The following is a 15,763-nucleotide window of genomic DNA, read 5'->3' as shown; positions in this document are numbered from 1 at the left end:
CTATTAGGCAAGTGATTATTTTGACCATATCATAATTTTATCCATAATTTCCAAGTCCAAGCTGTATAAACTTGAATGCTTATTGGATTTAATGCATATCAGGTGATGTGTATTTGTGTAACGAGGGAGGGTGTGGCCTCAGGAGATCAACACCCTATATCAAGGTGTAAATAATTGTTAGGCAGATTTGTCTCCTCAGGAAAAATGGGCCAAAACAGAGATTTAACTGACTCTGAAAAGTAAAAAAATAAAAATTATTTTACAGGGATGCAGCACGCTTGAAATATCTAAGATATTGGGGCATGATCACAGAACCATCAAACGTTTTGTAGCAAATAGTCAACAGGGTCGCAAGAAAGTGTCGAGAAGAAAAGATGCAAATTAACTGCCAAATATTTGAGAAAAATTAAACATGGAGCTACCAGGAACCCATTATCCTCCAGTGCTGCCATATTCCACAACTGCAACCTACCTGGAGTGGCAAGAAGTACAAGGTGTTCAGTTCTCAGAGACATGGCCAAGGCAAGAAAGTCTTAAACCCGACCACCTCTGAACAAGACACATAAGTTGAAACATCAGGAATGGGCCAAGAAATATCTGAAGACAGATTTTTCAAAGGTTTCGTGGACTGATGAGATGAGTGACCCTTGACGGACCAGATAAATGGGCCCGTGGTTGGATCAGTAACAGACACAGGGCTCCACTTTGACTCAGACGCCAGCAAGGTGAAGGTGGGCTACTGGTATGGGCAGGTATTATTAAAGATGAGCTAGTTGGACTTTTTCGGGTTAAAAATAGACTCAAAATCAACTCTCAGACCTACTGCCAATTTTTAGAAGATGCTTTCTTCAAGTAGTGGTACAGGAAAAAGTCTGCATCTTTCAAGAAGACTTAGATTTTTATGCAAGACAACGCTCCATCACATGCATCAAAGTACTCCACTGCGTGGCTGGCCAGTAAAGGACTTAAGATGAAAACTAATGACATGGCTCCCTTCTTTACCTGACTGTTGAGAACTTTTGGGCCCTTCTTAAGCAGGAAATTTACAGTGAAGGTAAACAGTACTCCTCTCTGAACAGTGTCTGCAAGGCCGTGGTCGCGGCTTCACAAAAAGTTGATTCTGACCAGATCAAGAAACTGACTGACTCTGTGAATGGAAGGCTTGTGACTGTTATCGAAAAAGAAGTGGCTATATTGGCCACTGAGGTTTTCTTTTTGAAATTTCAGAAATGTTTATTTGTACATTTTGAGTTTGTTCATTATTCTCACTTTAATAGGTAAAAATAAACAAGTGAAATGGGAAAATCTTCATTCATTCATTTTCTCCCGCTTATCCGTAATTCGGGTCGCGGGGGCAGCAGTCTAAGCAGGCCCCCGCCTTCGACTGCTGCCCAATCCTCACAGCACCGTCCCTTACGGTCCCTCCTGCAGGTGGTGAGCCCACGGGAAGGCGGCCCCACGTCGCAGACCTTGATATTTCCCTCGTAAGGGACCCCTGGAGCATAGAGGGTTAAGGGCCTTGCTCAAGGGCCCAAGAGTGGCAGCTTGGCGATACCCCAGACCTGGCGATACCCCAGGCGATACCCCAGCTTGAACCCCAGACCTTCCGATCGGCAACCCAGCGCCTTAACCGCTGGAGCCACCACTCCCCGGGGAAAAAAATCTTTGTTTTTCATTTAGTTGCATAATAATTCTGCACACTAATAGTTGCCTAATAATGGTGTACATGTAGTTATTCTCCTAAGAAAGCCAAAACTTCCCTTTTACTACTTAAATGTTCAGGTTTGAGGGTTTTTTTTAACATTTTGGATTGACCAAGAGCACTGTAGTTGTACAATAACAAAATTAATCCTCAAAAATACAACTTGCCTAATAATTGTGCCACAGTGTATTTTTCTTCCTGAAAATTTCTTATGTTTGCCTGACAGCAATTCTGTACCATCACCTCTGCCAGTAGAGTGTGAAACAAAGCATGAGCAAAGGATAGAGCTCTATCCGGATCTGAGTTAGTGCCAGAAAGTCAATATAGTAATAGTCATATTAACAGGAAGCAACATTCCTTACAACATACGAGCGGTTCCAGAGGCCGTCTAGCACTGCTGTTTAAGACTGAGACAACAGTAGAGTGTAGATGAGGTTGCTGGTAGTTCAGCTTCTGATTTGTGGATAAGTGCCTCTGGGTCTGTGAGATTTGACATAAGAGAGGGGTTTAAGCCACATATCCTCAGGCTATTCAGAAGTGAGGTCAGGTGGTGTTATGTAGGGCTGAGCGGGAACTGGCGAACAATAACAGACACTACTAAACTAAATCTAAATGTATGCTTTCAACCACTGCAGAATATGTTTCTGACCACTACAATATTCAGTCTACTCTATATTGACAAACGTTTGTAGTCAAGACACTTGACTATAAGTTTCATATGTGCTTTTAGAACATTTACATGTATCTAACAATGAATAAAATGAATCAATGAATAAATCATTAGGTTGAAAACTTCCACCTTTATCACATTTAGCACCCATTTAACCCCCACACCTTTGGGAAGTTCTTCCACTAGCTTTTTGGAGAATGCTTGTGGAGCAGTGTTAGTAAAGTCAGGTACTGATGTAGGTGAGGTGAGGAGCCCTGGGGTGCAGTCACAGTTCCATATTATTCCATAGGTGTTCAATAGGTTTAAGGTCAGAGCTCTACAGCAGGCCAATGAAGATTTTCCACTCTAACCCATAAAAAACATATCTTCATGATTTGGGTTTTTGGTACAAGTAAAAATGTAAAGCTACTGCATCCACAGACATTCTATACAATTGTGTGCCTCCAACTTTATGAGAACAGTTTGGAGAAAAAACATATATGGCTGGAAAAAGCAGGTGTCCCAATTCTTTTGTAAATATAGTGTCTCTTATAAGCGTTTATAAGTTAGGTCCTGCCTACTATGTAATACTTAAGACAGGATAAACCTTCTCTTGATTAGCCACATAAGAGAAACAACCAGGATGGGAGACCCAACCAACAGAAACTAATTTGGACCTACTTAAAGACAGTTACAAACACGTAAAGCATGCTACACAGATTAACCCCTTTAACTTGTATATTTTACTTCTGAATACATTTATAACAGCACTTTCTGTCCAACTTGACATTTTATTTGTAACAAACAGTGAAAACCAATGTCAAACAATGGCCCAAAAAATCACACAAAAATGTATACAACAGTTAAAACCTTTAAAGTACAAAAGTAAGGAAACTGGCTGGTGTCTTTGGGGATGGACTTCAGGCACTCTTTAAACAATTCTTCTTCTTCTTCTTCTTCTTCTTCTTCTTCTTCTACCAGATGTAAGCTTGCTCTGGTGTCATTCACCATGCAGCAGCTGTCTTGTCAAATGGCTGTCAGGCATTTATAATACATGCCTGTCCCAGCTTGTATGTGTATACCATTAAATTCTTTACATTTATAAATTATTTTCTTCTCCAAACAGCTCCCTACAGCAAAAGTAAATGAGCACCTGGTGGGGCAGGAGGTCCCAGGAGTGCATTTAACCTTATTTTTACACATTATCTGATGAAAGATTTGCCTGATTAAAGAGACAAACATAAAGAACAGCTGTATTGTAATTATGCTTTGCATTAAGGTTTTCTTAATTTACATTATATACTATATTAGTCAACATAAATAAACCAAAACTAATAACTATCACATAGATCACAAAGACTGGTCAATATTGAACACTTCAGTTAATACATAGATTTACATCCTTTCTTATTTGTCTTTTTTATTCCTGTGCCATTAGGTGCTTTGGGAAGCAAAGGCCTGATGGCTTACTTGCCGTTTCTGTAGCAGTTTTTTTTATGGGGTCAGGTTGCCAGTCCAACGACCACCCTCCCCCTTTCGAGGCCAGGCTTGAGACCATCCATGCCAGAGTTCTTTATCCCCATTCCCACAATTTAGCACCCTAGGCCTTACTCAAGGACAAAAGAGTGGCAGCCTGGTATGGCCAGGTCTCAAACCCACAACCCCTGGATCCAAGGTCCAATGCCCAAACCACTAGGCTTCCACCTCCATCACCTTTGTTAGTTATTTCAGCATGAACTGTTGTCTTCTGGAACTTATTCAAGCAACAATGTTTAAAATAATCTTACTTAAAAAGAAATACTAAAGTAATAGTAAAGTAATGTAACATTTGCAAGATGGTGCCATTGGAATGGCCTGTCATCTTAATATACAGTATATCTAACATTGTGCTGAACCTAACCTGTACGTTTCACAGCTTTATGGTTTCTGTGTCCTTGCAACATGGTGTATGTGTTTTAAATAACTATGTTACCAGTGTTTATGCTTTGTTAATTTACCATTTGTAAATATGAATGTATTTGAAATAAACCTGTTAAATTAGTGAAGACACTGGGTCCCAATGCGACCAATGTCAATAATGGCTCACTACAGTCTAGAGTGGAGCTCATGCAATATTTCGCAATTGTTTCAACTTTCATCATTTTTTAACCTTTTCCCAAATGTGTCACCCACTGTCACTTTATCTTGAAATGCAACTTCACTGTCATTTACCGTTCCTGAAACTGTACATTCTTTAGACTGCAAGATCTGCCCGTTCCAGTCTTCGGCTAGGACTCTAGCATAAACTCGAGAAAGGCTTTGGTTAAAGTGCAACCTCATGTCCAGCCCCATGAAGAAATACAAAAGTGGGTTAATACAGCTGTTAAAGTAAGCTATGCATGCAGCTATGGGCAGGCCTAATTTTACTGCCTGGCTTTTGCTGTTCACCATCTTGGTCAAAAGGAGGAAATGGTAAGGCCCCCAGCACAGGAAAAAAGCACAGACCAAACAAATAAGAATGCGAAGTGGTCTCGATTTGTGCAGGATTCGTGTTCGTCGTATCCCTATACCAGCTAGTATGTAGGAGGTTAGGATGATGAGAAAGGGCAGCAAAAATCCACATAAAAAGCGAACGCTGTACAAGGCCACTTTCGGTATTTTTCCTCGTTCAGGCACCTGGGATTAAGAAGAAATGGGAAAGATAAGAGATAATCTATATTTAAACCCAGAAATGGACAGACATTTTGATATGTTCTGTTATTGAGATTTGAAAAGAATATATTTTTTTACCTCCATTGAGCATTTGCTCAAGTTGTTCTTGCCCATATATACTTGTCGGTACTTATAATACGGTACACTGAAGATCACAGCCAAAATCCAAACTCCAACACTGATGAGTCTGGCTGCAAATACGGTTCGCCTTTGCCTGGTGAATACTGGTCGGCAAACACAAACTGCCCGATCCAGACTAATGACAGCCAGGATGAAGACGCTGCAGAACATATTGGTGTACTTAAAGAATCCATTGAACTTGCAGAGGAACATGCCAAAGGGCCAATAATCAAAGAAAAGTTTCTTGATTAATGAAGTAACACGAGTGAAGCAAAAAATCAGGTCTGCTACAGCCAAGTTGATCAGCCACACATTAGTGACATTGGCTTTGAGATGGAATCCAGACATCCAGATGACCACAGCATTTCCTGTTGTGCCGAAAACAATGGTGATTGTGTATAAGACAATCGTGATGTTTTCCATAATAGCATCAATGTCTTCTTTGGTTTTGTGGTTTTTGATAGAGACTTCATTTAAGGTTTGGAGGGTAAATGTGTCGTTAGAGGCCATTTTTCTGTAAAAAAAAAAAAAAGTAATAATAATAATAAAAATCATGTCCTTTTTCTTTTCTTTCACATGAAACAATTTCCACTTCCCTAAAGACTGTCAGTCTCTTACTCAATGTCTGTTTCTAAGCATATAGGTTTTTTTTTTAGCACCCTTACACCCTTCAAGAAATAGGGAACTGGAAAACAGCAGCATAATTCAGGTAAAACGGAAAAACGTATTTCAACCAAGATAACGGACAGATAACATAGATAACACAGGTAATAGTTAAAAAGCTCAGTTAAATGTTTTATCTGTAGTGTTGAATTTGGAGCGATTATGGATTTATGCATAGTTTAGTCATATAGTCATAGTCAACTAATGTTCCTACATGTTCCACAGAATTCCCTTATGGGTTCATTGTTCTTGTTCAATTATGTGCTTTTGTAACAGAACTAAAAGGAAATTGTCACTGGTGTTTTACTGCTTTACAGCGGGTATGACAGGAGCTTAATTAATTATTAATAATAAAATACCTGCCCATTATTTTAAAACATATTCATCATGACAAATATACACCAAACAGGGAAGGTTAATATTCTTTCTATGTCCACAGTTATGTTTCTCAAAGTATTTGATATAAATAATTAACGGAAACATTGATAAATTCAATGTATATTCATATGAAATATATGCATATGTGTTTTTTTTTTCTTCCAATTAAATACACCAAAAAAGCAAAAGGAAAAACTATGATTTATAAAGTATTAACTAATACTGTTTAAAATAGATCCAAGCAGATATTTACTTGAGCTTCTTACCTAAAGGTTTCATGCAGTAGGTGTGTTTTTAAGTTGACGCTTTTCTGTATCTAAACAAAAAAAAAACAACAGTGTACCAAAAAAAATTATTATTTGGTCAAGACTCGAAACAACTTGCTTGCAACTTTTCTTACATCCTCTTATATGTTGTCTTCCTTTAAATCAGCCAGTTTGACAAAATAAGAGAGAAAAGTGAGTAGTGGTGCAGTTTTCCGCTCCACCCTCCTACACATCGTTTAATTATATATTAGTATGTATATGGAATATAAAACAATGTGTAGGAGGGTGGAGTGGAAAACTCAACATTACTTTCTTAGAAACTAACATTTGTGAAAATGTTTTGCAGTTAAGGAGCATGTTTATTTTCAGCAGTATTTTTAGTTTTTAGGATTTATGTACTATTTTTACTACTACTTTCACTACAACTACTTTCATTTTAAATATCGGCCCAAAAACTAGTACACAGAAGCTCCAGCATTTTAACCGCCATTCAGAAGGATGTTCTGTAACTACTAGTTCAACAGTAAAAGACCTAAGAGTTATTAAATACAGCAACTTGTCTTTTGAAAAATCATATCACCCATATTACAAGAAACATGTTGTCTATATCTGATGCGGAGAAGCTCGTCCATGCATCCATGACCTCCAGACCCTACTATTGTAATGCATTACTAGGTGGATGTCCTGCATCATGCAGCAGCCAGAGTTCTCACAACGTAGAGAAATTATGACCATATAACCCCAATCTTATCATTCCTACACTGGCTACCTGTTAAGTTTGAATCGACTACAAACTTTTGCTACTTATTTACAAAACACGAAATGGATTAGCTCCCAATTATCTTTCCAGTCTTCTAACACGCTACAATTCGTCATGCTCCTTAAGATCTCAAAACTCTGGACTTCTAGTAGTTTCACTTAGGGTGGTAGAGCATTCTTATATTTAGCTCCTAAACTTTGGAATAGTCTTCCTGACAGTGTTCGGGGCTCAGACACACTCTCCCAGTTTAAGTGCAGATTAAAAACGTATCTTTTTAGCGAGTCCTACACATAACACACATCACATATCATAACCGTGTGCTCCAGTATATTTGATCACATGCACATTATCAACTTGTGCTTGTTAATATTATGAACAGCAGCTACGCTAATTCCTCTCCACTGCCTCTCTTTCTCTACTCATCCCGAGGCTTCCTGAGGTTGCACCAGCTTTAGTCACGTCCCACCTCATGAAGATTGTGGACTTTTAAAGAAGTAGATGCCGACCCTGCAAACATCCTGAACCATCTAAAAACGTACCAGCACCATTTGGATCTCACTTTATGCAGCGTTTTGACATTGGACCTCTTTGAGTGTTTAAAGGCTCTGGCATGGAGATGCTGGTGTTGGATCTGTGATGATCTCAAATGTTGAGCTATTTTATGAGTTGTTTTATGAGTGGCTATGCATGAAAGAAAAAAGTACAACATTTTTGCTTAACTAAGCTAAATAGCTGTCATGAGTTAATGTGATGATAAAAAAAAGTACAGAAACAGGAACTGCTGTATCACAATGCTGCAATTATGTTTTTAGGTTTTATGTAGTCTTATACTTTTATCTTTATTTGCATCTCCTGTGTCATTGCTCAAACCTTGCCTTTATTCTGCAGCTAGTATATGTCTAGCATGTTGAAAGAGTACATGAAGAGTTTTCCGTTCAATTTTATTTAAGGTAAGTGTATTTCGTTTTAAATGTGGTGTACAGAATGCTATTGTGGAGTTTGCGTTCTATCATGCACAGATCTGTTCAACTTAACTGCATTTCACCATCCTTTATATGACGTTGACCATTTTGGAATGGATCACAAAATACTTCTTTCTCTTCTTCCTCTTCTTCTTCTGATTATTATTAGTAGTAGTAGTACAGTGGAACCCGGTTATGTCGTCGGCGTAGGGCTGTGCCAAAAAGCGTCAAGATAACCGATGATCGAGATAAACAAAAACCAATATTGCGGCAGTATATTAACGTGCTTGAAATTTCTTTATGTACATGAAGTGCGTTAATAGATAATAATGTACATGCACGTGTTTTTGGAGGTTTTTTTACACAACAGCGTTGCCGCGATTTGTTTGATGAAGGCATGCTATAAAAATGTACATACATGTTTGTTTACACCAAAAGGCATATGTACACCAACTAACAGCAGAGATTCACCAGTATACAATACAAACCACCGTCGATTCTCAAAACAAACCTTTATTATATTCTCCAACATTGCAAACACAAAGATCGCTCACAAAATCACAAAAAACATGCGGGGTGTAGTTTGTTTTTACAAAAAGCTAACCAGTGTCAACATTAAATTCTCGAGTCATTTCACTCTGACACACAGCTCTGAAAAGTATCCTACACATGTAGCATCTGTAAGGCTTGATTTTTCAGCCACTTCATCAAGTTTTTTTGCGGCTGCACAGTGCCGTCTCAATACCGTATTTTCGCGTATTTAAGATGTAAAACTTTCTATAAGACGCGTCTTATATACGCGAAAATACGGAAGTGAGATGGTGACGTGGCAAAAGCCGACGATTGGTCATGCGGATCGAGATCAAATTTGCCCCCCTTGTGCACAAAATATTAGGGTTCGTCGTCATAAAAGAATCGACATAATCAATTAAAAAATGCTAAGACAAGGCGAGAATTTGGCAGTTCCACTTCAAAAACGTTGACTTAATAGGGTTGAGATAAGTGGGTTCGACTGTAGTAGTTGTAGTAGTGAATACACAGAGCCCCTGTCTAGGATAAAAGGTTTGTTTTAGCATGTAGGTTGACTTGTTCCATTTATATTGACACTAGATTTTGCAGTCTTTAATGTATGAGTGAGAGACGATTCAAATTGTGTTCTAAAGCAGAAGCTGTAGGTTTGTCAATCTGTGACAAACCAGGCAGGAAGAGCCAATAGCCCATGGTAGCATTTGCAAATTAATACAGATTAAAGACTGTGAGCAGAGCCCATAACAAAATCCAAGTTGGATTAAGTTTAACCAGTTTATTCTGCAATAAATTCCATAGGATTATGGGGGAAAAGCATTGTAATACACCATATGTTACCTACCTCTCAGTGTTGGGAGGTCAAATGGTACTTATTGAAATTTGTGATATACACCAAATGTCCGGGCACTTCTAATATCGAGGGTTCCTCAGTGCCCCCTAAAACTACTACAGATCCAACCAAAATTGGGTCAATTGAAAGGACCACTATTCCGTTTTCATTAACAGGGTGGAAAAGACACTGCACTGAAGATTGACTAAAAAATACTCTCTGCATAAAGGGTAAACAGACAAGCCAATTATGTGCAATTAACAGGTCATGTGCTCTTAATATAAATACATGAGTTCCTGCAAGACCTCATAGTTTGTTTGAGAACAAACAAAAACATGAAGAGTGTTGATCATCTCCAGGTCAAAATCTCCAAAAAAAACACTTCATGACTCTCTGCTCTCCCCTTCAGCCACTGCTCATATCCTTGGGGTAACTATAGACAATTAACTGACCTTCTTCCCACATGTCCTTAATGTGGCTCGCTCCGGTCGATTTCTTCTCTACAACATCCGAAGGATTCGACCATTTCTGTCCACACAGGCTGCCCAGGTGCTTGTTCAGTCTCTTGTCATTTCAAGACTTGACTACTGCAACTCTCTGCTGGCACGTCTTCCCCTGAACACTATTCGTCCACTGCAAATGATCCAAAATGCAGCTGCACTGCTTGTGTTGAATCTGCCCTAGTTCTCCCACACCACCCCTCTACTACACTCCCTTCACTGGCTTCCAGTAGCTGCACATATCAGATTCAAAACACTGATGCTTGCCTACAAGGCCAAAAATGGACCAGTGCCATCTTACCTCAAAGACCTCATCACATCTCACACTGCACCACGCTGTCTGAGATCCTCCAGCACTGCTCAACTGGTACCACCTTTTCTCAGTATGAGAGGTAAATATACTTCAAGGCTCTTCTCTGTTCTGGCACCGAGGTGGTGGAATGAACTTCCCCTAGATGTCCGTACAGCGGAGTGCCTGACTATCCTCAAGCAACGGTTGAAGACCTACCTCTTCCTGAAACACTTAAATTAGCACTTTCAATTTTGCTTTGTAGAATTCAAGAGTTATATTTATATTAAGTTTGTAATCTGGCAAACCAGTGTAGATTTATTAATTGCTAGAGACTCAAAGCACTTTTGTACGTCAATCTGGATAAGGGCGTCTGCTAAATGCTGCAAATGTAAATGTTTTAAAAAAATCCCAATCTTTAGGTATTCAGGCTTTGGTCAGGCACTCTACAAAGAGGAATTTGATGAGCAAAGAATCACAGAATCACAAATTTTCTAAACTTTAATTAAAAGCCGAGATTAATAGAGTATCTGAGTTATGATTGTCTCTTTTAAAAATTCACATAAAATATAAAAGTTTCCACTTCAGGAATGTGAAAGCTCAGTGTATAAGACATTGGACTACTGATCGGAAGGTCATGGGTTCAGACCTCAGCAAGGCCTTTAACCTTCAATTGCTCAGCTTTATAACTGAGATAACTGTAAGTTGCTCTGGATAAGGGCATATGCTATGAATGTAAATTACCCTCTCTTTTATGAAATATTTTATATTTGCCTGTGATCAATTTATTCTAGTCATCAACCAAAGGAGGAAACACACATTGTGGCCTCATATGAGCTGCTTGGCAAGCATAATATCTGCCATATGTTATGATACTGCGGTACCTAGTGAATTTACCTTCCATTTGTTGCCTTCCTTAGCAGTAATTGGCAGTGCTTTGTTGAATACACATAAAGTGCAGTTTCAGTAGGATTTATTAGGATGGTAGACATGCCCCAATGGCCTGGACATAAGATCTGGTTGTCTGAAATATCCAGGAATATCAGTGACCATCAGGGAAGATAAGGCTAATAAAATACTCTGTGTGCTTATAATCACTATTATTTTGGTCTAAGCTAAGACAGTGAGCATATACACTACACTATTGCCAAAAGTTTGGGGAGACTTGAAGAATATAATTATACATGCTTTTTTGAACATCTCATTCCAGATTTAGTTCCCTCTTTACTGTATAATAACCACCGAACTTCTGGGAAGGCTTTTTGCTAGATTTTAGAGCAGGGCTATAGGGATTTGTGATAATTTGTCTCCGAGACCATTAGTAAGATCAGGCAGTGATTATGGGTGAAGAGGTTTTCCAGTTCATCCCAAAGGTCCCAAATGTAGAGAAATGAGAACCACTTTAGCCGCATGTAGCCACAGGTGTAGACCCCAAACTATGCCCTGCTGGCTGAATATGGCCTGCCTCTACATTTGGAACAGCCCTCTGAACAATGCCAGAGACATTTGATCTATATTTATTTTAAATATGTTTTATTCATATCCAGTGTTGGGGGTAACGCATTACAAGTAACGTGCGTTACGTAATAATATTACTTTTCTGGAGTAACGAGTAAAGTAGCACATTACTTTATAAATTTACACTAATATCTGAGTTACTTTTTAAAAAAAGTAATGCAAGTTACTTTTCAGTTAAATTATTTTGCATAGAAGATTAATACTGAATTAAAATTAACGTAGTCACGTAGAATCGCGCACTCATACGTGCGAGCCGCGGGAAAAGAAGCTGGTCAGAAGCGGAGATGACAAACCAGAGAATTACATTATTTTGATGGAAGTATTCTTATTATTTTGAAATAGTCGAGGAAAAGAAGAAAGAAATAATGGTTAAGTGTAGATTATGTGTTGGTGAAAAGCTCTTGTACCACTTAAAAAAAAAAAAAACATCTGCATGCAAAGCACAGCACTACAGATGTGTGTGTGTGTGTGTGTGTGTGTGTGTGTGTGTGTGTGTGTGTGTGTGTGTGTGTGTGTGTGTGCTCATAATAAAAGTTTTCCGTGGGAGACACATGTACGATGCCATCGCAGCGGAGATAGAGAGCAAATTCACAGCTCATTTGCTCTTTGTGGGAAGATAAACTGTTAACGGTCACTGATAATAGCACAAACTTTGTAAAAGCGTTCAGAATGTTTCAAGCTGGTGATGAAGCAGAGAATGATGTAGACGAGGACGAGGTCATATTTACGAAATTGCACAAAGTTTTATGAGATGACAGCGAAAGGTATGTTCTCCCTCCACATCACCGGTGTGCAGCCCACACATGTCTTTTGCCCTAATATAACTTATTTCTTAATGGCAATTATCTATATTACACCTGTTACACCTGTAAGGCGTGAAAGAGATACAAGTAGGCCACTCTGTGCAGCTTGGGACGGTTTCTCATCAACACCTTGGGTGGTTCCATGAAATTCCGGAGTAAGAACGGGCGCTTTGGGGATGGATTGGACTGTAATTGATGTCTGCTACACTGACTCAGGATACAGTTCGCTTCTGATCATAATCACTGTACACCACAACATTGTATATCTGCTTCAAATGGTCATTCGGTGCAACCCAGATGAGGATGGGTTCCCTCTTGAGTCTGGTTCCTCTCAAGGTTTCTTCCTTATGCCATCTCGGTGAGTTTTTCCATTGCCACAGTCACCACTGGCTCGCTCATCAGGGACAAACTTACTTACAAAGAACATATTTACTTTTAATCACCACATTATCTGTGTAAAGCTGCTTTGAGACAATGTTCATTGTTAAAAGCGCTATACAAATAAAAATGAATTGAATTGAATTGAATTGAATTGAATTGAATTGAATTGAATTCAATTGAATTGAAAGTAACGCAAAAGTAATATAACGCGTTACTTTCCATTAAAAAGTAACTAAGTAACGTAATTAGTTACTTTTTTGGGGAGTAACTCAATACTGTAATGCATTACTTTTAAAAGTAACGTTGCCCAACACTGCTCATATCATATCTGTATTTACAATAAAAGCCTCTTGACTTGATTTGATAATAAAGATTGGCTTTTAAACTTTATTTGAAAATAAATATTGACTTTCAAACAAAAATTTCCCTTAGTTATTTTTAAAGGTCAAGGCACTGATAGTTGAGCGCTGGAACTAGCAGCTATGGCAAAAAAACAATACTGATAGTTTTTCCGGCTTCCGGTCTGTTGTCATTAGGAGAGTGGCCACTAGAGGCAAATCACTGAGGCCACGTGCTGTTTGTTTTTACACTTAAGAATGTGCGGGGCACGGAGAGCGCTATATTATATTTATTATTTATAATTAATCAATTACAGAATTGTATTTATTAATCAAATATTCATATGAATTCCTTTAGCACATTTTCATGATTCAGTTACTGATACTGTTTTTTTTTTTTTTTTTTGTAATAAAGCTAAGGAATATTTTACATTGAGTGTTTTTTGTTTTGGTTGATTAATGGGTTATCGGCAAGTACGATCCAATCTAGCTATCGGTATCAGTAAAATCCACTATTGGTCGACCTCTAATTATTAACATAGCCTAATTATTTGTTAGATTTACCCACCAACCAATATACATATACATAAAAAAGTAAATGTTTTGATTGCAAGGAATATGAAAAAAATTTCATTCTGAAAGTAATAGCTTTTCTAATAGACTATTTGTCTCTTGAAAAAGTAAAGCTAATTTGTCTGTATGGTGCATAACAAAACTAATCCAGCATTAGGAGGCATAATAAATACATTTAAAATTATAATAAAATCACCACAATAATACAGGTTTTCTGTTACAGACCCACCTGGTGCTCTATTAAAGAAAGGGAAAATTATTTGGCCCCCACAGAAAAAAGTTCTGGGACCCCTGGTTTAAATTAAAAGTGAATCTTTTAATGAGAGCCCTTCGAAATCATATACATTACTGAACGTAAACTCTAAAATATGGCATTATATGTAAATTAGATTTACATATTCGATTTGAATATGGCATGTTTATTCAATTTAATTGCTTTACAATCAATATAAAATGATTGCGCATCCATTTTACATCTTATGACTTCATTAGTGTTCCTTTATAGTGTTACCCAATGCAAACAAACAATACTTGACCAGCAGAAAAGCTTCATCTAGCCACAGTGTGATGTGCTTGAATACATGCAACTCAGAATAAAGAATGCAATAAAATGAATGCACACCCGACTGCATGTGGTTTGTATGGTGGGAGACAGGATTTTTTTTTTTAGATCCGATAGATAATCACCTCGAAAGTTTGCATTGCAGTATTTTAAAAACTACTAGCATTATTGTTTCTCTTGCTGGTTGATGACAAATGCACAATATAATCGTAAGTTTTGGCTGATATGTGTGTCCCAGTGAAAAAATAGTTCTTGAACTACTACAACTCAAGTTTTATCACTTGCCCTTTAAACATTTAGCAAACATTCAAGTAGTGTGCACTATAACATTCTCAGTTTCCTTACTTATATAGGCAACCAAATATAGAAGCTCTGCAAATGAGTGTTGTGTAACCACTCACATTTATCATGGAAACAATTTTGTCTTCATTTAAGAAGGTGTACATAGCATGAAAGTTAAGACATTTACAATTAACATATGACACTTTAGTCTCAGGCCTCATCAAACCCAAAGTGATTACACTCCATTGATATGAAACCAGAAAATATGACTGTATTCTGCAAATGGATGAATAATTAAGGTTCATAAAATAAACCTGTAGATTCCCTCATTATTATTATATGAATACCATGCAGTGTTTTTTCTTTCCATGAAGCTGGTTGAGTGTTAATTTAAATTACTGTATATTGCCACTAGCACATAACATTTATCATTTATTATTATAAAAAATATTATTATTAATATTAAGCTTATTTTAAATGTCAATAATACAGCAGGTTAAGCAGTAATAAAATGGTAAAGAACATACCCGTCCCTGTCTTTGGCCAGAACTCGATCAGAAACTCGAGAAAGGCTTTGGTTGAAGTGCAGACTCTTGTCCAGCCCCTTGCAGAAGTACAAATGTGGGCTAACACATCTGTGAACATAGGGTTTGCACTAAGCTATGGGCAGGACCAGTTTTAAATCTTGGTTCTTGCTGTTTACTTTCTTGGCCAGAAAGAGGAAGTGGTAAGAAAGCACAGAGCAAACAAAAAAGTGTTCCAAGTGAACATTTTTCATCTCCAGGTTGTTCTTGCAAATATATACTTGCTGGTACTCATAATATAGAATAATAATGCCACAGTCCAAACTTCAGTCTTGTCTCTTTTTTGAGTGACAAAGTGTTTGATGATAGTGCACTTAAATAATTCATTGTGCTTGAACTGCATTAAAGAAGATAAAGCCCATAATTATACAAAAATTTCTTAATC

The 15,763-nt window shown here is 37.8% G+C and overlaps 1 protein-coding gene across 5 annotated transcripts in view; it reads right to left on the bottom strand.

The window, feature by feature from the left end:
* Nucleotides 1-15,763, bottom strand: part of LOC310727665 (fMet-Leu-Phe receptor-like) — an 18,011-nt gene extending 2,248 nt beyond the window's left edge. The window contains exons 1-5 of one of the 5 annotated variants that reach the window (XM_083544391.1): nt 15,322-15,763; nt 6,470-6,519; nt 5,121-5,676; nt 3,878-5,006; nt 3,123-3,809 (exon numbers count right to left, since the gene is read on the bottom strand). In XM_083544391.1, coding sequence (XP_083400517.1) covers nt 4,479-5,006; nt 5,121-5,672 — 1,080 coding nt within the window. In that variant the 5' untranslated portion in view covers nt 5,673-5,676; nt 6,470-6,519; nt 15,322-15,763 and the 3' untranslated portion in view covers nt 3,123-3,809; nt 3,878-4,478. Of the gene's footprint in view, nt 1-3,122; nt 3,810-3,868; nt 5,007-5,120; nt 5,677-6,469; nt 6,520-10,349; nt 10,680-15,321 lie in introns of those variants that run through there. The other 4 variants (XM_083544393.1, XM_083544394.1, XM_083544390.1 and 1 more) reach the window with 4 other exon arrangements.

Source organism: Silurus aristotelis, assembly GCF_946808225.1.
Source record: "Silurus aristotelis genome assembly, chromosome: 6".
In the NCBI taxonomy this organism is placed as follows: domain Eukaryota; kingdom Metazoa; phylum Chordata; class Actinopteri; order Siluriformes; family Siluridae; genus Silurus; species Silurus aristotelis.
This window is presented reverse-complemented; position numbering and strand designations above follow the sequence as displayed.